Source organism: Plecotus auritus, assembly GCF_963455305.1.
Source record: "Plecotus auritus genome assembly, chromosome: 3".
Lineage (NCBI taxonomy): Eukaryota > Metazoa > Chordata > Mammalia > Chiroptera > Vespertilionidae > Plecotus > Plecotus auritus.
Window position 1 is genome coordinate 226,980,572 of NC_137772.1, and position 23,345 is coordinate 227,003,916.

The 23,345-nt window shown below is 65.7% G+C and overlaps 1 protein-coding gene across 2 annotated transcripts in view; it reads left to right on the top strand.

The window, feature by feature from the left end:
* Positions 1-23,345, top strand: part of TAFA5 (TAFA chemokine like family member 5) — a 96,505-nt gene that overhangs the window by 21,354 nt on the left and 51,806 nt on the right. The window contains exon 1 of one of the 2 annotated variants that reach the window (XM_080660750.1): positions 20,580-21,217. The exons of the other annotated variant lie outside the window; for it this stretch is intronic. Coding sequence (XP_080516876.1) covers positions 21,127-21,217 — 91 coding nt within the window. The 5' untranslated portion in view covers positions 20,580-21,126. Of the gene's footprint in view, positions 1-20,579; positions 21,218-23,345 lie in introns of those variants that run through there. 2 annotated transcript variants of the gene reach the window in all.

Below are 23,345 nucleotides of genomic sequence, written 5' to 3' on the forward strand. Positions count from 1 at the left end.
GCTCTCTGTCCCTCGGCCTTCCCATCCGTCCCGAAGCCCATCGTCCTAGCCACGGCCACGGCCACCACGCCGCCCAGTGCCTCTAGGTTTAATATTCTTTTTTTTTTAAAGAGAAAGTCTCTTTTTTCCTACCATTGTCAATTTTATTTTATTTATTTATTTTTAAATATATTTTTATTGATTTCAGGGAGGAAGGGAAAGGGAGAGAGAGAGAGAAACATCCATGATGAGAGAGAATCAGGGATCGGCTGCCACCTGCACGACCCCCACTGGGGACCGAGCGCACAACCCGGGCATGTGCCCTGGACCGGAATCGAACCCGGGACCCTTCAGTCCCCACGCTGATGCTCTACCCACTGGGCCACACCAGCCAGGGCTTAATCTTTTTCTGATGCCACTCGTCCTTCTTTGCCCGAGTATCCCGGGAACTTCCGCATCGCGGCCCCCCACGGCTCCCTCACTGTCATGTGTGCTAACGTGTGACATGGCTCTGTGACCACATGTGGCCCCCAAGAGGGCAGCAACCCGGTGTCTGTGTCCCCAACGCCCACAGACAGCCCAGCGCACAGTAGGTGTGAAATGATGTGTGTGGCCAGGAAGTGAGGGGCGGGCGCTGGGACAGGGAGGAAGCTGAGGGGAGCCCCACGCCCCAGGCGTCCGAGCCTCAGATGCCCAGGACCCATGGGGGACGGGACCAGGCGGGCATCGCTCGGCGCCTGGCGTGCAGCGGGCGCCTCCCGCCACCAAACGCTTCTCTGCGGTTCCGAAAGGCCCAGGTGGCGGTGCCGGTGTGGGTCGGCGGTCCCAGTGCGGGTTGGAGGTCCCAGTGTGGGTCCCAACACCCCGGGCCCCGGTCCTCCCGGGAAGCCACGCCGATGGGGAGGCGGCCGCGATCTTGGCGGCTGCGGCTCCCACCGCGTGGGCTCCCTCCCGAGGCAGCGAGGAGCCAACTGGCCTGCGCGGTCTTTGTCTCGTTTGAAAGGAGCTTGTTTTCGCAGACTCCGTCCAAGTCTGTTCCCATCCGCCACGCGAGGCGCGAAGTTTGATAAATAAAAGGACATTAAAGACGGGAGAGAGAAATGTGTTTCCCAGCTCCCGGGAGAGGGCGGCCAGAACGGAGACGGAGACACAGAAATAGAAGCGATCGGAGCGCGGATGATGGTTTCCTGCCCCGCCCCCGAGGCCCGCCCTCTGCCTGCGGGAGGAGGACTCGCCCCCTGCCCGCCGGGGCGCTGGCCCAGGGGACCCCTGAGCTGCCCCACGGTCCATTGGGCCCATTGGGGGAGCTCCCCTGGGCTCAGGGTCCCCCCGATGCAGCCCTCCCACTGGAGTCGCCGTCACGTAGCCTCTGGGACGTGCCTGCGGGGTGCGGGTGAGGACGGCTTGCCTGGGGTGTTCTAGAACCTGATGCCGGGCGAGGGGCGGCGGTGGGGGCCTGGGGGGGTGTCCCTTCCGTAAGTAAAACGTAGCGAGGGCGTGGCGGGGGGGGGCGTTCCCGAGGCGCCCGGAGATGTCACCTGCTGTCCCTTTCCCGAGAGCTCCCCGAGTGCCAGTCCCGGCCTGCCCGCCTCGGAGGACCACGGTCAGGGGGCCGAGCAGGCTCTTCCCTCTCCCACGCCCCCGTCGGCAGGAGCCCGCCCTTCCAGAGACCCCTCCGGGACCTCGGGTTGGGCTCCATCTCTGGCCCTCACTCCCGTGGGCCCTGACAGGGGGCGGAGCGGCCGCGGGGTGAGGACTGGACACGGCGTGGAAGGGCAGCGCCACGCTAGGGCGGGAGGGAGCGCCTGCTCCGGGCGCTGGTCCAGGTGACTCATACGTCGCCCTGACACCGCGAGGGACGGCCGAGAGCCCCTTCTCCCGAGAAGGACCTGAATGACGGGGCAGTTCAACGCCCCGAGCCGGGGGCCAGCGGGTTCAGGAGACGGGCGCTGGCACCACCCTGCGTGGGTGCCCACGGGGCACTCTCCCTGTGGGGGTAGCGGCTCCTCCATGCCGCCTGCCTGCCCATCCCCGCCCCACGCGTGGCCCTGCCTGTCGCCCAGGCTCTGAGGCTGCGCCAGCATCGGGGCCCCCTGACCCGCTCCAGGGCCTCCCCCGAGCTCGGCACGGCGCTCTGGGGGGTCCGGAGACCCGGGCAGGGGAGGGCCGGCTGCAGGTGCTGGTCCCACAGGACCCGCCCTGGTGAGTGAGTGACGGGAGTGATCCTGCCGTCGAAGCAGGAGCTTCTCCGTGTGGTCCCACGTCCGAACCCCAGAGGGGCCGGAGCCTCTGAGGGACCGACAGAAAGAAGCCCCTAAAAGGAAGGAGAGAGGTCAGCTCCCAGATGGGAGCAGAGGGCGCGGCCCAGGGGGCGGGGCCGCCGGAACCCCGCTTGTCTCCCTGGATCCTGCCTGGAATTGTGAATTCCGACGTGTCGGCTCAGGGTGTGGGAACGGAATGCAGGAGAGACAGCCGGCTCGGCTGAGCGGCCAGGAAGGCAGCCGGCGACACGTCTGGGGATGTTCCAGCCGGGCAGGGGCCTCGGCTCAACACCGCTCCTGCTGTGCGGTCCCTCGGCCCACCCGTGCCTGAGCCCTGAGCAGCGTGGCTCCGTGGCTCCGAGCCCTCCGCGTCCCGGGGCCCAGGGGTGGGTCACTCCCCAGGCGTCTCAGGAGCAGCGATGGAGCCTGGGATGTGGACACAGAGGCCCTCTGGCCTCAGAGCCCCGCCCACGCGTGGACACCCGCTCTCCCTTCACCTGCCGGGACGGGGCACCTGTGCCTTCTGCAAAACCTCGTCCAGAGCGAGGTTACCCCCTGCCCCACTCCCCTGGTCACAGCGACTCCTCTGCCAGCTGCCCAGTGGGAAGCTGTTGGTGGCAGACTTGCAACATCGAATCAGGGGCCTCAGGGGCAGGCGCAGGAGCCAAGGTGGACAGTGGCCTCTGAGATTCAGAGCAGGAGGCCGGACGCAGCGGGGCCACTTGGGGACGTTGCCCCTGGCCCCGGGCTCCGTCCTGCCCCACGGCCTTGCGGGGAGCCCCTTCTCAGGCAGCGGGTCCCACGGGGTGTGGGGCGAGGCTGAGCTGACCCACGGGAGGTGGTGTTGATGCCTGTCCTCCAAGGCCTCCCGCTGTGGCCGGGATTCCATCCCAGGGACGCCTGCCAAACCCAGCCACATCCGGGCCTGTCCCTCTGCCCCACGCTGGCCCTGTGATGGGAACTCACGTCTCTGGCCCAGCGGCCGGAGCCCGAGCTGCCGGCTCTGAGTGGAAGCGGGGACTGACCTTCAACCCCTCGCAGAGCGCTGAGTGGCAGGCCAAGTGGGACATGCCCTCCGGAGGGTCTCCGGTAGATTAGCTCGGCTCACTTGATCCATTGATTTTGTCAAGGGTCCGTTTATCACCCTGACAACTGGGAAAACCTTACATAAATATTTATCATGTGCGGGCGGGGGCGGGGGAGGCTCCTGTTGATGAGAGGAAGCAGCTGGATCACACCAGATGCTGCTCCTGGTCCATCCACCCACCTATCCACCCATCCACCCATCCACCCACCCATCCACCCATCCACCCACCCATCCACCCATCCACCATCCACCCATCCACCCACCCACCCATCCACCCACCCATCCACCCATTCACCATCCATCCACCCATCCACCCACCCATCCGCCCATCTATCCGCCCATCCATCCACCCACCCATCCATCCATCCACTCACCCACCCATTCATCCACCCATCCACCATCCATCCACCCATCCATCCATCCACCATCCACCCACCTATTCATCCATCCATCCATCCGTCTACCCACCCATCCTACCCATCCATCCATCCACCCACCCATCCACCATCCACCCATCCATCCACCCGTCCACACACCCATCCACCCACCCGCCTATTCATCCATCCACCCACCCATCCATACATCCACCCACCCATCCATCCTCCCATCCATCCATCCACCCACCCACCTATTCATCCATCCACCCACCCATCCACCATCCACTCATCCACCTATCCATCCACCCATCTATCCATCCATCCACCCACCCATCCATACATCCACCCACCCATCCATCCATCCATCCATCCATTCACCCACCCCCAACCCATCCATCCATCCACCATCCATCCACCCACCCCCACCCATCCATCTATCCATCCATCCATCCACCTATCTATTCACCCATCCATTCATTTACCTATTCATCCGTCCACCCACCCACCCACTCATCCACCCATCCACCCACCCACCCATCCATCCATCCACTCATCCATCCACCCACCCACCAACCCATTCATTTACTCATCCATCCATCCATCCACCCATCCATCCATCCATCCATCCATCCATCCATCCATCCACCCACCCACCAACCCATTCATTTACTCATCCATCCATCCATCCACCCATCCATCCATCCACCCACCCATCCATCCATCCATCCACCCACCCACCAACCCATTCATTTACTCATCCATCCATCCATCCATCCATCCATCCATCCATCCATCCATCTATCCATCCATCCACCCATCCATCCATCCATCCATCCACCCATCCATCCATCCATCCATCCACCCACCTATCTATTCATCCATCCATCCATCTACCTATTCATCGTCCATCCACCCACCCATCCATCCATCCACTCATCCATCCATACATCCATCCATCCATTCACTCATTTACATCCCCTGAAAGCCCCAGCAGCCAGCCTTGTGCTGGGATGTGACCGGGTCCATTGGTTTCCTGTGGGTAGGGGGAGAGACCCTGTCCACACACTAGGGGAGCCCTTGGCCAATAGAGGAGCCCCCAGCGATGCTCTCCTGGCCCATCTGCCTGACTTCCTCTGGGGCCCGTCTGCCCGGGGCCCCTCTGTTCAGACCTCCCCGTGTTTGGGGGGCTTCTTGGAGCCTTGGAACCTGGCCGAGACCTTGGCATCGGCAGGTGCTGATGCCCGAAGGTGAGCACAGGCTACCTGCCCAGCTCTCAGCGTCCTCCCGCCGAGTGGGGACAGCGCGCTCATCCAGGCCACTGTCCTCCCGGTGTGGGCACCGGACACGCGAGATCCCGGAGAGGGAAGCAGGCGCAGGGCCTTTCACCTGGTGCCTCTCCCAGCGCCATCTTCGTCCTTGTCCTCGGCTGTGCTCCCCCCGCCACCTGGGCAAGAGGGTGCTGGGGCCTGGGTGGGCCTGGCAGGGGAGAGGGTGCTGGGGCCTGAGTGAGTGAGGGGGTGCTGGGGGCCTGGCAGGGGAGAGGGTGCTGGGGCCTGGGTGGGCCTGGTAGGGGAGAGGGTGCTGGGGCCTGGGTGTGCCTGGCAGGGGAGAGGGTGCTGGGGCCTGGGTGGGCCTGGCAGGGGAGAGGGTGCTGGGGCCTGGGTGGGCGAGGGGGTGCTGGGGGCCTGGCAGGGGAGAGGGTGCTGGGGCCTGGGTGAGCGAGGGGGTGCTGGGGGCCTGGCAGGGGAGAGGGTGCTGGGGCCTGGGTGGGCGAGGGGGTGCTGGGGGCCTGGCAGGGGAGAGGGTGCTGGGGCCTGGGTGGGCGAGGGGGTGCTGGGGGCCTGCAGGCTGGGGGGAGGGAGGAGGCACCCCTCAGGCACTCTGCCCGGCTCCCCGCAAGGCAGCGGGTGGGGAGCGTGGGCCGAGGCTGGGAAGGAGCCGGAGTGTGACAGCTGGTTCAGTTCATCATTTTTTTTCATTAATAAAAATTAGGATGGGAGAGAAATTATCATAACCCAACATTGACAATGAAGCTTTCCATTTACTTCTCGTTTTTTTTTTTAATCAAAATGAATGATGATTAATACAGTGCATATTAAAACTTTTAACCCGGCACCTTCCTAAAGCAAAAACCTGTTCCCCACACATCCCATTGGTAGCCACAGGAGTTCGTTCTCTTCCGGGGGCTTTGGAAATTCTGGGAAGGAGGGTACTGAGGATTTCAAAGAATGAGACAGAAACTGTCGTTTTAATGAGAATGCAAATGAGAGTCGCGAGGTTCAGTGAAGGTCACGGCAGCTTAATCATCAATTATTGTGGCCATTTATTGCCAGTAACAAATGCATATTAAACGCCATTGTTTTAGCAGATTAGAGCAGCACATTATTATTATTTCAGAACTTCCCAGGCGTTTGGGATGTAATTTAAGAATTACCCAATGCTGAGCCCCCTCACACCCAGAACCCCCTGCATATGTTCGTTTTCACAGATATGTGGGCGCGTCGGTCCCCAGAGGGGAATTTTGGGGGTCGTCTCTGCAGAAACTGTGGGTAGAAGGGAGAGAGACCCTGTCATATCCACTGGGGTCCCTGCCAGCCTCCGCGGGCAGCTGCTCTGTGTCTGAGAGGTCGCCGGTCAGTGCCATGGGTGGGGCCTTGGGTGGGGCCGTGGCTGCCGCGTGGCATGGCCACAGGGTTTCGAGGCAGCAGAGGTGGCAGCAGGAGGTCGAGGGGCCCCCAGATCTCAGGAGGCGGGAGGAAGGCGGAGGAGACCCCATCGAGGCACCCAGCCCCCGGCTCTGGGCAGCTGTCTCTCTGATCGCTGACTCCCGGGCACGGCCCCGGGCCTGGCACACCGGGTGGGGACCTGTGAGCGCCTGTGGGGGAAGGAGAGAGGGAGGGCGGAAGCCAGGGTGGAAGGCGGCCAGCAGCTGGGGGTCTGTGGGCTCCGTGGTCTGGGCAGCTGTACACGTGGCGGCTCCCGGGACTCCCGCTGCCCCTCACCGGCCCTGGTCATTCCTCCCACCGGCCTGGCGCCGCCCCTTCTGGCCTCCGGCTCACCCTCCGACTTGGCCGTGTGTCCTCCCCTCCCCCTTGGTGGGTGTGCAGGTGATCCTGGGAAGGGGCACCCTCATTTCCTCATGGGAGGCCGAGAAGGAATCCAGGACAAAGGAGACAGTGAGCCCCGAGGTGCCCGGGACGTGGGCGCCCCCTCCCTGAGGGGACGCCAGCCAGAGAAGGGGTGACTTAGCCGGGTGCCTTTATCCCAGCCCCTCCGCAGCTGAGGGAGCCGGGGTGGGGCCCGCAGGAGACGTGCCCAGGACGCAGGCAGGGAGGGGCTGTGGCTGATGGCAGGGTGCGGTCACCCCTCTGGGAGCAGCGCCCTGCAGACCGGGGCCCTGGGACGTGGGGAGGGCCTCGCCTCGGTGCCCAGACGGGTCCTGAGGCCCGGGAGGGTCCACAGGCGAGCGGGACCCAGGCTCTGAAGTCAGCTCCTGGGTGGGACAGGTGACGGGCGTTTAGGAAAGATGACCTCTGGCCCCAGCCGTGGCCGGTGACAACTCTGAGTGGCATGGGGTGGAGGGTGCGGGGGGTCGGGCCAAGGAGATGAGTCTGTCCTGGGCGCTGGGGGACTGGAGGGGCCTGGGGGAGGGTCCCTGGGGGACCTGCTCCCCAGCCCAGGCTCCGTGCAGGTCGGGGGGAGCTGGGAGGGCGGGGATGGGGGGGGAGGGCACCTCCTGCAGAGCAGCCCTGGGTCCCCGGCTCCCAGCGGCACTGTGATCACGGGGTCTCGCTCCCGCCACCACAGGGAGAGGTGGTTACACGGAATGGACGCTGAGAAGCCACGGCTGACACAGGGACACACCACGCTAAGCGGGGATAAGGAAGGCCTGTTTGAACCTGCCTGTGCCACCTGCACCCCAGGGAGACCCGCCCTCCACCCCCCCCCCGCCCCCGGCCGAGCGGAGCACCTTCGGTTTGAGGAAGGGTAGCTGGCTATCCCCAGGGGGAGGTGTGCCGGGACCTGACCAGGGACAAGACCGAGCTGTGGCCCAAGACAGCCAGGTGCAGTGCGGAGGGTGGAGGGCAGAGGGCAGAGGGCAGGGATGTGGGTCCCTTGGTGGGTGCTGCCACCACAGGCCCCCAGGGAGACGGCGCCTCGGGGACACGGAGCCTGCCTGCCCTGGGTGGCTGCCCGGAAGTAGCACATGCACCCGCTTTCCTGTGGCCCAGACGCCAGTCAGTCTCGGGTGGGGGTTCCCTGCACGGGGTCTTCCTTCTGAGCGGCCAGCCCAGAGCACGGGGCGCTGACGAGGGGGTGCCCCTTAGGACCGTCTCTGGGTCCCGCGGCCGGCACGCACAGGGGTCAGGGCGTGCTGCCGGGCCCTCTCCAGCCCCCGGGGAGACCTGCCCGCCTGAGATCCTGCTCGGGTTTGACATGTGGGTGTCTTTGCTCTCAAGTCCACAGTCGTCCATTGAGGGGTCTGGGGGTGCAGGTGGTGGAGCTTCTGTCCCCACAGCTGGAGGTTCCTTGAGCAGTTTCTGGGCTTCTGCTCCGCACAGGCACTGGGGCCGGTCAGGATCCCCGCCCTCCCAGGCATCTCTGTCTCCTGCTCCCCTGCTTCCCGGCTGTGGCGCGGTCCCAGCCCTGGCGCACCTGTGCAGGCGGCTATGGGGTGGGCAGCGGTGAGGCGGCCCCCTGTGGAGGCTGAGGGGAGCCTGGTCCCTCCGAGGCGCTTGGTCTGCGTGTCCTCGACCTGCAGGCCTGGCCCTGAAGTCAGGCGCCTCCCAGGCCCTCGGAGACAACAGGCCACGCGCCCCCTCGGCTCCCAGACGGACGAGTTCCCTGCAGAGGCTGCAGCAACGGTGCCTCGGCTCCAGCGGCCGTGTCGCTCCATCCCTGCGGGCGGGCGGGGGGCAGAGGGCGGGGGGCCGCCTGCATTCCCGGCCCCTGCCCCCACCGGCTCTGCTCCCAGCCCAGCGCCAGCCGAGCGGAGGGAAGGTGGCGGGCACTCCCAGGGGGACCGGGCCGGGCGGCGTCGGTTCATTCGCATTCAGGGCCACAGGCGCCACATCCCAATGTGGTCATTACTGCGCGGTCACTCCCTGCGGCTGCATGACAATGGGAGCTTATGTTCAATTTGCCGACAGCCGGCAAATCGCCGCCCGCGCCGCCGCGGCACACACTCATCAAGTCTCACGCGGGCGAGTCGCAGCGGGTCTGGCCGCCCCGGAGCCTGGGTGATGTGAGCTCATGGCCACCGCCCTTTCGGGTCCCCAGAACCAGGGCACTGGCGGGGACGTGGCCGCAAAGGCGGCAGCGACGCTGTTGAGTGGGGTTGGGCCACGCAGCCTGGCCACGCTCTCCCCGCCCTGGGCTTGCAGGAAAGCCGTGCGTTTGCTCCTGGGCCGAGCGGGAACTGTGTCCCGGCGTCTTCCGTGGGCTGCGCGGGGCAACGTGGACACGGACACGGCCCAGCACGTGGTCCGGGAGCTGCAGGCTGGGAGGCCCCGGCGGGCGTGCAGACTGGACAGCGAGGAGCCCAGTGCAGGGGCCGCTGACCATTCACAGGGTCCAGAAGGCACCTGAGTGCCCACTTGGGACAGACCGACGGCGGAGTGTGGTCCACCTCGGGGTGTCCACTCAGCCACCAGACCCCCGGGAGAGCGTGGCCTCTACCAGCAGAACATTCACAATAGTGGGTGCTGTGGATGGAATGGTGCCCCAAATTCCCGTGCTGGACCGTGCCCCCAAATTCCCATGCTGAATCATGCCCCCCAAATTCCCATGCTGGACCGTGCCCCCAAATTCCCATGCTGGACCGTGCCCCCCAAATTCCCATGCTGGACCGTGCCCCCAAATTCCCATGCTGAATCATGCCCCCCCAATTCCCATGCTGGATTGTGTCCCCAAATCCCCATGCTGGACCATGCCCCCAAATTCCCGTGCTGGACCATGCCCCCAAATTCCCATGCTGAATCATGCCCCCCCAAATTCCCATGCTGAATCATGCCCCCCCAAATTCCCATGCTGGACTGTGCCCCCAAATTCCCATGCTGGACCGTGCCCCCCAAATTCCCATGCTGGACCGTGCCCCCAAATTCCCATGCTGGACCGTGCCCCCAAATTCCCATGCTGGACCGTGCCCCCAAATTCCCATGCTGGACCGTGCCCCCAAATTCCCGTGCTGGACCGTGCCCCCAAATTCCCGTGCTGGACCGTGCCCCCAAATTCCCGTGCTGAATCGTGCCCCCCCAAATTCCCATGCTGGACCGTGCCCCCCAAATTCCCATGCTGGACCGTGCCCCCCAAATTCCCATGCTGGACCGTGCCCCCAGATTCCCATGCTGGACCGTGCCCCCAAATTCCCATGCTGGACCGTGCCCCCAAATTCCCATGCTGGACCGTGCCCCCAAATTCCCATGCTGGACCGTGCCCCCAAATTCCCATGCTGGACCGTGCCCCCAAATTCCCATGCTGGACCGTGCCCCCAAATTCCCATGCTGGACCGTGCCCCCAAATTCCCATGCTGGACCGTGCCCCCAAATTCCCATGCTGGACCGTGCCCCCCCAATTCCCATGCTGGACCGTGCCCCCCAAATTCCCATGCTGGACCGTGTCCCCCCAATTCCTATGCTGAAACTCCACCCCCGAGGTATGTGGAAGTGGGGCCTCTGAGGGACTAGCAGTGGGGCCCCGTGACAGGACGAGTGACCTCTGAGGAGGGACTGGATAGACGGCTGCACCCAGGAAGCAGGTCCTTGCCAGGGGCCAGGGCTCCGACACCTGATCCCGGACTTCTAGCCTCCAGAGCTGTGAGAACCACTGTCCGTGGCCAGCCCCCGTCTGCGTCCATCGCCATGGCCACCGAGCCGACGGGGACAGCGGTCACTCCCGTCATCGCGCCAGGACACCAGCAGGGGACCTTACGGAAGCGGTGACGAGTGAACGGCTGCCCCCAACCGACCCTCCCACCGGGGCCTTCCCCGCGCCTCGCTGCGGCTGCCTCCTGTCCCTCGGCAGGACTGACCTCGGGTGGCCCACGTGTGGCAGCGATGACAGCGTGCCTCCCGAGCCCTTTCATCAGGAAAGCTGGCGAGGGGGGCCGGGGCGCTGGTCACCGAGGTCCCACAGGATAGACCTGCTCTGCGCCCTGTGGCTCAGGACACGGCTGTGCGGGCTGGGGGCCGGCTGTCACTGTCTGCTCTCAGCGGACAGACAGACAGACAGAGCCCCAACATAGACAGGACAGCCCAGCCGGAGCCCCCCTCCCGCGGCTTCAGGACCGCCCGCCCCGGGGACACCCGTGCTCCTGCTCCGTGATGTGGGTCCTGTAGCCGCTCCACAGTCAGCACGGCCGATCGATGGGGCCCGCTCAGGGCTGCTGGCGTCAGCCCCAGGCCCCGGGACAGAAACGGCTATGTCTGCCCATGTTTAACGGGTGAAAAATGCACCCACACTGCCTGGCCCGGGGCCTAGCACTGGACCGGCCGCAGGTGTCAGCATCCATCCTCCTCCCGGGCCCGCTAGAGCCGGGGCCTGCAGCCGGGATGATGGACGGCGGTTATTATTGAGGTGGCGGTGGCCACGGAGACCCGGCCGCCCTGCCAGAGTGTTCCGGATGCCGGCGGTGGGAACAAACCACTTCGCAAACAGTGCGCCCGCATTTAAAATCAATAAGCCATTTCTGATGTGCCGGCCGGGGCGCCGACCTTATTTAGAAGCCGACGCTCTCGGTCCTCTGCGTGGCCACTCAGGCTCGGCCCCGGCTCACGCACTCCGCAAAGGTGGCCGCTGACCACAGCCGTGTCTGTCCCGGGGCCTGGAGGGACGCAGCCGGGCATCCGGCTGACAGCCCCGGGTCCTACCCCGGCCCCCTCTGGGTCTAGGGGTCTATTTTCTCAGGAATGAATGGCATGCACCACCTCGGGCCCCGGGGGGGACGGGCCAGCCCCCATCTGTAAATAAACACCAGCTGCACAGTTCCTGTCATCACCAACATTCCCAAGCCTCACGCCCTCGGCCCTGCCTAGGAAGTGGGGTGGATGGGGTGCAGAGGGGTCCCCAGGGTGGCCCTTGGCACAGAGGGGCCCAGGGTGTGGCAGCGAGAGGCCTGGCCTCCCTCAGGGCTGGCATCTCCTCTGGGCAGGCATGGCCTGGACCCGGGACAGGGCCCCTGCAGCCAACCCCTGCCTGGAAGGCCGCGACGTCCATTTCCATCTCTTCTCCAGGCCGCCCTGGACTGACCGGTCTCTGGTTAGCAGGGGCTGGGGTGGGAGACCAGGCAGCGCCCCAAGGTCAAGGTCAGGGGTCAGGGGACGGGGAGAGGTGCTGGCAGCACCCTGACCATGACTCCCCCCACCCCGGCCTGGAGCGAGGGCTGCCGGGGCCACCACGCTCTCCTCCTGCAGGTCCTTGTCCTTCCTGCATCCACGTCCCCGGGGAGGGTCACGCAGACCCCCCCCCCCCCCCGCAGCGGTCCCTTTTACAAAGAGCCCGGCACAGCCAGGGGCCCCAGAGCGGCCTCCAGACGAGGACACACAGGCCTGCGGCCCGAGGAGCAGCCTCGGGCTTCGGAAGCGTGGATCCTGGGTCCCAGCAACATTGAAAGGGACCCGTAGAAGGCAGGGCCCCGGGCTCCACCAGTGCCTGATGAGCAGAATCTCGCATTTTCTCCCTGGGCAGGGGCAGAGATGGGGGGCGGGGTGGGGGGGGGACGCCTTTGATGTCTGCACAGAAGCCTGGCTGTTCTCACACTTCCCTTCTCTCAGTCCTCTGTCCACGTTAGACCTCTAAGGTCCTGTGTCCTCTCAGCCCATGCTCAGCTCTCAGCTCTCTCTATGTCGGCCCCAATCACAGCTCTGGCTTCCTGGGCAGATGGGTGGATAGAAGGATGGATGGACTAACATATGGATGGATGGATTACTATGTGGATGGATGGATTAACATGTGGATGGATGGATGGATGGGTGGATGGGTGGATGTGGATGGATGGATTACTTACAGGGGTCTTCAAACTTTTTAAACAGGGGGCCAGTTCACTGTCCCTCAGACCATTGGAGGGCCGGACTATAGTTTTAAAAAAAAAAACTATGAACAAATTCCTATGCGCACTGCGGGCCCGGGACAAGTCGGCTGCTAAGCAGGACAGGCAGCAGCAACCGGCGGGCCGGATCCATGTCCTCGGCGGGCCGCATGTGGCCCGCGGGCCATAGTTTGAGGACGCCTGGATTACTATGTGGATGGATGGATTAATATGTGAATGAATGGCTGGATGGGTGATGACTGGGTGAATGGATGGATGATTGATGGGTGGATGGATGATTGATGGGTGGATGGATGGATAGGTGGAAAGATGAGTAGATAGGTAGATGGATGGATATGTGATGGATGGATACAGGCATAGACAGATGTATGATGGTTGGATGTGTGATGGAGGGATGGCTGTACAGGTGGATGATGGGTGATGGAGAGGTGGATGGATGGATAGGTGGAAAGATGAAAAGATAGGTAGGTGGATGGATATGTGATGGATGGATACAGGCATGGACAGATGTATGATGGTTGGATGTGTGACGGAGGGATGGCTGTACAGGTGGATGATGGGTGATGGAGGGGTGGATGGATGGATAGGTGGATAGATGAGTAGATAGGTAGGTGGATGGATATGTGATGGATGGATACAGACATGGGCAGATGTATGATGGTTGGATGTGTGATGGAGGGATGGCTGTACAGGTGGATGATGGGTGATGGAGGGATGGCTGTACAGGTGGATGATGGGTGATGGAGGGATGGCTGTACAGGTGGATGATGGGTGATGGAGGGGTGTGGGGGGGGCTCTGAGGACACAGTAACCTCTTTGGGGAGGTAGCAGGGCCGCCCAGGTAGACCAGCCCCTGCTTGTATGGCTGCAGGCAGGTGACTGACCTTCTGAGCCTCAGTTTCCTCGGCGGCAAGTGAGGAGCTTCTGCCTGGGTGGTGGCTGTGAGGACTGACCGGGGTGGTGGCCAGGCCGGGCCTCCGCCCATGACCCTGGCCGTGTCCTGGGGGAAGGCTCCCGGCCCTGCCTCTGCTCCCCAGGCGGGGCTGGTGTGTTGACAGCTGGTCGAGGTCAAGCCCCTGCCTCTGCTGCAGTGTCTGTCCCGTGCACCTGCCGGGCCCGGCGGAGAGGGACGCGTGCTCTCCAGGGTTTGCCACGCAGACGCCCCCCCTGAGTCTGAGTGAGGTCTTGTTCCCACGTGCCAGGTCCGCTCTGGACACGTTCCAAGGAGCGTGGCTCCCAGATTTAGGGCTGAGGCCGCTTAACCTGATTACATGGCCTCAGAGAGCTGAACGGAAAACAATTGTTTTTATTGTTATTGGTTTTCCTTAAACCCACACGAGGATGTTTTCCCAGGATGTCTAGAGAGAGGGAAAAGGCGGGAAAGAGAGACAGAGAGAGAAGTGTCAGTGTGAGAGAGACACATCGGTTGGTTGCCTTCGCACACGCCCCGACCATGGCCGGGGATCAAGCCTGCTGCCGAGACACATGCCCTTGACCGGAATCGAACCCAGGACCCTTCAGTCCACAGGCCGATGCCCTTTCCACTGAGCCACACTGGCTAGAGCAAGAAATTGTTTGTTTCTAAACAAAAAGAACATCTCCGAGTCTGTGTCGAGGAGGGGCAGTGACCGCCTGGTCCTGCCCTTGGGAAGCCCCGGCCCCGAGGCAGGCTCAGCACAGGCACCGGGGTCCTCACGGAATGCGGGCCCCTCCCCGGCCACCCCAGGAGCTGCTGTCAGAGGCAGCCCCGCCGTGAGTAGCCGGGTAGGGTACGTCCCTGCAGAGGGGTGCTAACGTGTGCCCAGAGGACGAGCATTTCGGAAGGGGGGCGGGCAGGGTGGGAGGCCGGAGCCGGGCGGAGCTGCTGGCAGGGTTGGCGGGGCGAGCTGCGGGGCCCGTGTGTCCCCTCTCTGAGCCCCTCCTGGGCGCTCAGCACGGCCAGGGCCTCCGGGTGCACAGCCCTGCCCTCGGAGGCCCGGTCACGCCTGCCGCTGGCACAGGTGCCCCGCGGGGTGGCCTCGCAGGACGGAGCTTTCGCGGGGCCTCCCGCCGCCCCCGGCAGGGCCGTGGGCGTGGGGCCGGCGGGGTTTGGTGTGACTCGAGCGGCCCTGGCATCCCAGACCCGTGAGCGGGTGAGCGCCGTCGTGGGGAGACCCGAGTGCCAGCCGGAGGGTGACGGAAGGGGGCGCTGTTGGGATCAGGGCGTCTATTTTCTGGGGGGGTCTGGTCACGTGCTTGCTGTGAATGAAGGCCCTGGGGGGGGTGTGATGTGGGGCTGCGTCTGCTGTGCTCCCTCCTTCCGCACTTGGGGTGTCCACGGCTCCGAGGGAGGCCCCCAGCCATGCACAGGCGGAGGGGGAGGCTGCAGCTGTGCGCTCGCCTGCGTGCCTGTGTGTCTCCACGTGGCTCATTAGCAGGTTCCCGGGAGACTTTGTTCCGCAGGCACCGACAAATCTGCCTTCGAAGCTGAGGCGTCAGGCGCTCCCCGGCCCCTGGGACGCGTGTCTCTGCGTGTCTCTCCTCTGAAACGAGCTTAGGAGCGTGTTCCCAGGGGTGACGCACACAGACAACCCAGGCCCCATGCGCGCAGAAGCACACACTCAGACACAGCTCACAGGCACGAGTGTGTGCACACGTGTACACACATGCCTGGGAGCTCACCCCTGCAGCCAGGGCCGTCCATCACCCGTGAACGTACCCAGGTCTCCCTGTGTCATCACGTGTCACGTGCCCCTTCCGTTGCGCATAGAGGTGCCCTCCTGCCATGCATGTTGCATCTCCCTCTCCCTCCGTCCAAGCGTTATGTGCATGCTCTGCCATGCCTTTACATGTGCTTGGCACACCACCACAGTGCTCACCGTGCATGTTCCACGTGTCCTTGGCATGCATGCTGTGTGTCTCATTGCACATGGCACCAATGCTTTGCGTGTCCCGTGATATGTGCCTCCTTCGTGCCACGTTACGAGTGCTTCTGTCACAATGCCACATATGCTCAATCCAGTGTACCGTATGACCAACACGTGTTACCTGTGGCATATGTACCCGGCCATAAGTGCTCAATGCCCCATCACATGTGCTGTGTGCCCTGTCACATGTTACAGGCGTGTGCATGTGCACAGTTTCACCAGACGGGCCAGCTGTTCTGGCTTACCCCCATGCCTGGCTCTGCTGAGGCTCCCGGGAGGCTCCTGCCTGGAGACCGACCTCCGCCTCCCGGCCGGCGCTGGGTCTCTGCCGAAGAGCCTGTGGGAGCTGGAGGTGTAGAGTCACACGCCTGAGCCCCTGTCCCAGGCCCTCTCCACCCTGCACATCACTCCTATGACACCAGCGTTTCTCAAATCACAGAACATGACAGGACTCACATGTTAAAAACCCCAACGAGCAAATGAAGGCTTCGGAATCAAAAGCAAGACTCTGCCTCCGTCCCCAGCCCCGGCCTCTCCCCGGCCACCCCCTTGGAGTGGACCTGCCCCCCCCCCCCCCCCCCGCGTCCTGGCCCGTCCCGCCTTAATTTTCACGGGTACATTCTTGCCCCACACGATGACCCGGGGGCGCTGCACCTCACTCCTGACTCATCACCCCTGGACGGTTCCTCTCCCCTCCCGAGCAGGAAGAGAGCCCTCGCTCGGCGTAACACTCCGCCTCCCGGTTTTCATACATCGAAAACATCGCCGAGGCTGGAGGACTTGTATGGTTCTTCTACTATAAATATTTCCCTGACCTTCGTCTACATGTTCACACGCGACACGCAATGCCTGACATTTGTAACGCGGCGCCAGCAGTGCTGTTTCCGAGGGACACAGGCGCGGGAGCAGGACTCTGGGGAGAGACGTGGGCGGGTGGGCAGCGTACCCGTCGGAGGAGAGTCTTCCGAGCGCGAGGGCCGCGCGTGCGTGGATACCCTCACAGCCACCTCACTGCCGAAGCGTCAGGCGCTCCTCAGCGAGCCTTTCCCCCATCTTCCCGCCCGCATCCTTCATTCCCTTTTCTGCCGGAGCGTCATTCCAGGGCCCGTGCCTCGTGAGCTGGACTTGGAGCAGCCGAGGGCAAACTACGGCCCGCGGGCCAGATCCGGCTGTTCTCTCCGGTTCTCTTGCTCTCCCCTCCGCTCCTTTACTTTGAATTTATATTCGTTCACACAAACACGCCATCCATGCTTTTGTTCCGGCCCTCCGGTCCAGTTTAAGAACCCACGGTGGCCCTCGAGTCAAAACGTTTGCCCACCCCTGACTTGGAGTGTCCGGAGGGTCGACGTCGCTGATAGCGCAGCCGGGTATAAAATTCTACGTGCCCCGTCTTCCCTTTAGAACTAGAGCCCCAGACGCGGGGCGGCTCATGAAGCGTCCAGGGTCCGGCTGTTTCGGACGGAGCTCAGAGGACACCCTGAGGGCGGCTGGTACCCCGTGTCCTGCAGGCCGGCCCTGCACAGCACGCGTGGTCTGGATCTGGTCATGAGGTCCGTTCCGAGCACAGCGGGCCCTGCAGAGGTCAGAGAGTGTTCCTCCCTTGGACGGTTGCCTCCTCTTTGCCGCCTTCCCTCCTCTCCTCCGAGTTCCTAATAAATGACGGTGGGCACCCGCTTTTCCGCGTCCGCCCGCCTCCCCATATCTCTGTCTGGCTGCTCCCACACGTCTCCGACTTTATTTTCCGCAGCCTGGTTCCCGGTCACGCCTCTGTTACCCTTCAGTCCGCCCTCCGTGGCTTAGAATTGGTTCGTTATGTTAATTCCCGTGAATCCTTTCTTTCTGCTCTGGCTTTGCTTTTTATCGGAGCCGCCGGATTTCTTGGACCCGTACTGCGTTCTCTGAAACTTCCTGGAGGACGCCGCCATCGAGAACGGTCATGTTTTACAGTTATTGTTGTCATCCGCATCTCACGTTTCCCCGAGTCGTTCCTGACTTCCTGCCGCAGCGGCACGTGTAACGGACATGTGTCCTGGGCCGGCCTCCTCTCCCGCCGCAGCCGGCCTGCACGTGCCTGCGCCCTGCCTCCGCGTCCGTCCTCTCTAGGGGCGCATAGGTGGAGCACGGACAGCACCTGGCCAGTGGGGTCACCTCGGCCCCTGTCGCCCAGCAGGCTTCTTGCCCGACCCGGGGAGCCGAGGCAGGCCCTGTGGGCGCGGGCACGGGGTGAGGCGATGGATGGGAATCCTGGCGGTGGCGATGGCCCCTGGACAGGGAAGCTGGCACATGGACCACTGCCCCCCGGGCCTTGTCCTGCCTCCGGCTCCCGGCCCGGCCCGGCTCGCTGAGCACGGCCCTGGGCCTCAGCTCCACCGCCGTCCCCGCCCTCACCCCGCTCCGAGCGGCCTCAGCTTCTCGGCGCTGTGATCCCGTGGAGCCCTTCCCAGACTCACATGAGATATGCGCGATGACGGGGAAAACCAATTATATCGAAAGGCAGTCTCATCGGATGTTGGAAAATCTTTTCTGATAAGGGCATGCGTTCGCTTCTTTATCAGAACATCCCACAACATGGCTGTGGGGCGGCGGGAACCGGAGCGAGGGCACGGGGTGAAGGGCTGAGGTGCTCACAGGAGCCGTACGGGGCAGGGAGGTCCTGCCACTTCTGCTGGTGACGGCCACACGCGCCCGGGACCGTGTGCGCTGCCTGCGTGCGCGGCGCTGTGCCGGCTAGAGACGCCCAGACCAACCCGCCCCCGCTGGCCTCCCCTCTGGGCACCTCCTCGGGCTCCCTGAGCCCCACCGCCCCTTCTCCTAAGGGCACCCCCACCATGACACTCACTAGAAGGGGTTCTCGGTGCTGGGGAGGGGGGGCTCCGGCTACACCTGAGATGGGGCCACACTTCTCTTCACTTCTCCTCATGGAAGACCCCCACCTCGTGTGGGTGTTGAATTCTGACGACTTTTCAACGCTCAGAGTTTTGAATAATATGCACTTGATTGGGGGGACCCAGCCGTGTCCAGGGCTGGGTCCCTGACGGAGGCCCCTTTGGGGTCCTGGGTAGCGTGTGTCACAAGCATCCCCGTGGCCCTGACGGCCGAGTGGCAGCTCAGCTGCAGGTGAGGCCGGAACGCCCGTGACCTTGGTGGAGGTCAGGCTTCTCCGCACGCCCGGCAGGTGGCTCCCCGGAAAATGCCGAGGCTGATGGCAGGGGAGTGGGGTGAGGAGCTGCAGGAAATGGGGTTGTGAGAGGGGGCTGCCCGGGGCGACATCGTGGCCCCTTCCAAGCCAGTGGTCTGGCCTGTGACGTGGACCCGGCATCCCGGCCTCCGGAGACCCCAGGATGCAGGGAGCTGGGGAGGGCTGCAGCCACAGGCGGGGCCTCCTCAGGCGGCCTCCCCCTGAGCAGGGCCGGACGCCGCCGGACTGGGACAGGCAGGCCACAGCGGGCCTGGCACCGGTGGAGTTCTGCCCTGTACTGCTGGAGTTGGTACCTGCGTCCATGCTTATATGGGCCTCAGTTTCCCCAAACGTGCACGGAGGGGTTTGACCTGTCTGACCTCTAAGAGCCCTGCCTGGCCACAGGTCCCCGGTCCCCGTTTGGGAAGGACACAGCTGAGGGAGCCCCTGTGGGCACAGGCCTGCCTCCTGCTCACCAGGGCCCGTCCTGCCCCCGCCCCCCGCCACCCCACACAGGGGGGCACAGGCCTGCCTCCTGCTCACCAGGGCCCGTCCTGCCCCCCCCCCCCCCCCCCGCCACCCCACACAGGGGGGCACAGGTGCAGGCAGAGGCCCTCCCTGACCCCCGGCCCAAACCCTTTGCTGAGTATTTGGAATTGAACTTGAAATTCAGCTCAGACAGAAAGGCCTTGAGGCCGTGGCACTGCTTCCGGGGACTCTGAGCGAGTGGGCGCTGCTCGGGGACAGTGCGGACAGCTGGCCTGGAACACACCCTGGCCCTCCGCAGACGGGCCTGAGGCGGGGCAGGAGGCGCCCTGAGTGCCTGGAGCCTTCTCTGTGCGCCCGCGCTCCTCCGCTGCCTGCCGCTGCCTGGAGCATGCCCCACGCTAGGGCCGCGATGTGGGGGGGCGGGGGGTGTCCAGTCGGAGGTGCCACATTTTCGGGAGCCACCGCGGGTCAGCCCTGGGCAGTGGCGATGGATTCCCAGTCCCTCTGGGGACCACGGGGCGCGAGGGGGCTGGGGGCGCGGGAGGCCTCTCCGCTCTGCTCCCCCGCCCGCGGCCGCTCTGCAGTGAGGCCCCTGCGCGCCTAGGTGGAGCCCGACCCGCGGTTTTCGGCTGGACCGGCCCCGCCTGACCCGCCGGCGCGCCAGGCGGGGGCGCTGCGGGGTGGCGGGGATCCCCCGGGCCCCTCCGCGGCCCAGTGCGCATAGGCGGCTGGGCGGAGAGCAGACGGCGGCGGCCCGAGTCCGATCGCCGCGCGGGCCTGGTCCCGCTCCCTCCCGGCGCCTTCCCAGGAGCGGCCGAGCCCAGCGACCGGCGGGCGCGTCCCCGGCCGGAGAGCGGCAGCCCGCGGGCGGCCAGGCACACGGTGTCGCCGGCCCCACCTGTCGGCGCGACCGCCCCGCCACCCCCGCCACCGGCACGGGCAGCAGCGGGGAACCGGCCGGGCCTCGCTGACCGCGGCGGCGGGGGCGCGGGCCCTGGAGGGCGCGGAGGCACCGGCCCCCCAGCCCGGGCCGCGCAAGTTCCATCGCTGCGAGCTCTGCCGGGCTGCGCGGGCCCCGGCGGCGGCGATGGTGCGGCAGCCCCGTGCCCAGCGCGCAGCCCCGGCCCCGAGCCCGGCCCTCCGCACAGGCGGCGGCGCGGCGGCCCCTTGAGCCCCAGGCCGGAGAGAGCGCGGGCGGCGGCGGCGGAGGAGGAGGAGGAGGAGGAGGCGGAGGCGGCGGCAGAGGAGGAGGAGGCGGCGGCGGAGGTGGAGGAGGAGAGGAAGGCGCCGCCGAGAAGCGGCAGGAGGCGGAGGCCGGGCCGCGCAAGATCCCCCCCCTCTACCCCCCCAGCGCCCGGACCGTTGCGCAGTCCCCGGCTCGTCGTCCGGGCCCTGCCGGCGGCGCGGCACCGAGCGCGGCGGCGGGGCTGATTCATGGGGCCGCGGCGGCCGCCCCCCCGCGCCCGGGCCCCCGGCGCCCCGCAGCCCGCGATGGTGGCCGAGTGGCCGGAGCGGTGGCCGCCGCGGCGGGAGACTTTCTGCTAACCTTCCCGCCCCCGTCCCCCCTCCCCTTGCCCCCTGCTCCCCTCCCCGCCCCGCACCCCGCCCCCCCTCTCCCCTCCCCCTGCCCAAAAAGACGCGGATCGCCGCCTGGAGTGGCGCCTCCAGTCGCGGGGAGCGCGCGCCGGCGGCGGATGGAGGGCACGAGCGGGCGGCCGCGGTGGCTGCACCCGGCGGGGCGCTGATGCGGCGCCTGGACCTTCGCTGCGCGGCTTCGGGGGCGTCGGCCGAGGGCTCTCCGCGATGCAGCTCCTGAAGGCGCTCTGGGCGCTCGCGGGGGCCGCGCTCTGCTGCTTCCTCGTCCTCGTGATCCACGCGCAGTTCCTGAAAGAAGGTAATTGTCCCGGCGCTGTCCCTGCGCACGGCCGGCTCCCAGCGCGTTCCGCCGCCTCCGCCGCTGGGCTCGGCCCGGACTCACGGAGCGCCCGCGGGGCTGGAGCGGCGGCCGGTGGTGGGGGACGCTCGGGAGCGCGGCGCCCGCCACCCGCGCGCATCGGCGTGCGCGGGCGGCCCACGGGGTCCAGCCAGCACGATGGTCTCGGTGACTCTTGCGCGGACCGTGCCCGGGCCCACGCCGGCTCCTGTGCCTCCTCTGCCCTGCCAGGCGGGCGGGCAGCGCTTTCTCCCAGGGCTCGGTAGATGGCACCAGCGCTCCAAGCTGGCTGGCGGGCGCTGGGCTGAGGGCGGCGGGAGCCCAGGGGAGGCCTGCGCCCTGTACCCCACTGCCTGCTCCCGCGCTGCCTCTGGACCCGGTGGGAGACCACGGGTTCTGGGAGCAGGGACTTCGCCTGAGTGCCAGGCCCCGCGCCACGCTCGCCCATGCCCACTTGGTGCCTCTGGAGCGCAGGGCACTGGGGTCCTGGTCTGGGACTTGGTCGGGGTGCACATGCGGATGACCAGACCCTGGCAGCTGGAGGCGTCTCGGCCTGGGCAGCCCTGCTCCAGGGCCCAGGGCAGGCGCAGGGGCTGGTACGGTGGGTGCTCACTCCAGGACCCTGGCCGCTCTGGAAACTTCCTGGTCCCCCGGATGCTGGGTTCTTCGCGGGCCCGGTGCACACAGGGTTCCGCCAGACCAGCCCTTGCAGAGCAGCCTCACTCGCTGCCCACGCTGGCCAGCGGCACCTGCCACCAGTGCTGCCTGGAGCTGTGCCCCCCCCTCCCCCGGGCCATGGCACAGAAGGGACTGGTGTGGCGGGAACGCAGGCAGATCCTCATTAGCTCTGGGTCCTACGAGGCGAGGGTTTGCAGCCTCCAGCTGCTTCCCTCCTAATTAACGGGCTGCTGGCTCCCGGCGGCAGAGGTGTGGGAGGCCAGCCCCGGCCGGTCACCTGCTTCTCTAGCCTGGGTCCCTTCCCGGTCTGGATTTTGGGTCCCGGTCCTGAGGGAGCGGCGCCGTCCCCCAGGGTTGCTGCAGGCCTGGCTGCTCTGTGAGAGACTGATGGGGCCTGGAGCCAGTCCCCCCACCTCTGGCTCCCTGCCCGGTTCCGGGACAGTGTGGTTCTGGGGGTTGGGGGGTCTCCTGGGGTTGGCCAGTCCGCAGAGGACTCTGCTCGCCTGTGTCCAGGGAGCCTCGACCCACCCGGCGGCCAGGGTCCCTCTGCGCCTGGGCCTCGTTTGGGCCACACGCGTTCCACCCTCTCACTGACCTTTCTCTCGCGGGGTCCCCTTGAGAAGGGGAGCGTGTAAAGCCCCCAGAGCTCTTCCCTGAGGTCAGCATGGCCGCTTGGGGCATTGTCCCCGACTCGGGGCTGTGACCTGGTGAGAGGACCATGCTCGCCTGCCTCTGGGAACTGACGGGACCCCAGTCCCCGGCCGGGTCTCAAGGGGGCGAGTTTGGTCAAGGGAAGGAGCGTCTGCCTCCTGGAGTGGCCGCGGGCAGGCGGGCAGGTGAGTGCGGAGGAGGGTGCTCTCCGAGGGAGCCTGTGCGTGGGTGAGAGGCCCCCGGGGAATCCGCTGTTCACCCTGCAACGCACACTCAGGTCCTCGCTCGCCCGGAGACGGGGATGGGGCAGGAAGAGAAGGCGGGGTCGGGAGCAGGTGCGCTCGGAGGGCTCCCTGTCGCTCCCGTGCCCCAGGGGAGTCCAGCACCTGCCCCCACGGCCCTCCAAGGTCCTCAGACGGCCGGTCCATCCTGAAGGTCTTGCTCTGTGGGGACCAAGTCCCTCTGCCCATCTCTCACAGCCAGGACGGTGGGCCCCGTCTTCTCGGACACCCCTCTCGACCCCTGGGGCTCAGGGGCCCAGGCAGGCCTGGGAGAGGATGGGAGCTGCCCCTGGTCCCCGTTGGCCATGGGCTGCGGGCTCCAGGCCACTCAATTCCAGCGGCCATGCTGGCCAGCGGGGGGGAGGGGGGGGCGGGGGAGGAGAGGGGAGGAGGGAGAGAGGGAGCGAGGCGGCGGCGGACAATTGCGACTTGTTGTCTGCGGGTGAGTGGGAAGGAGCTGTTTAAATCGCCATTTCCGT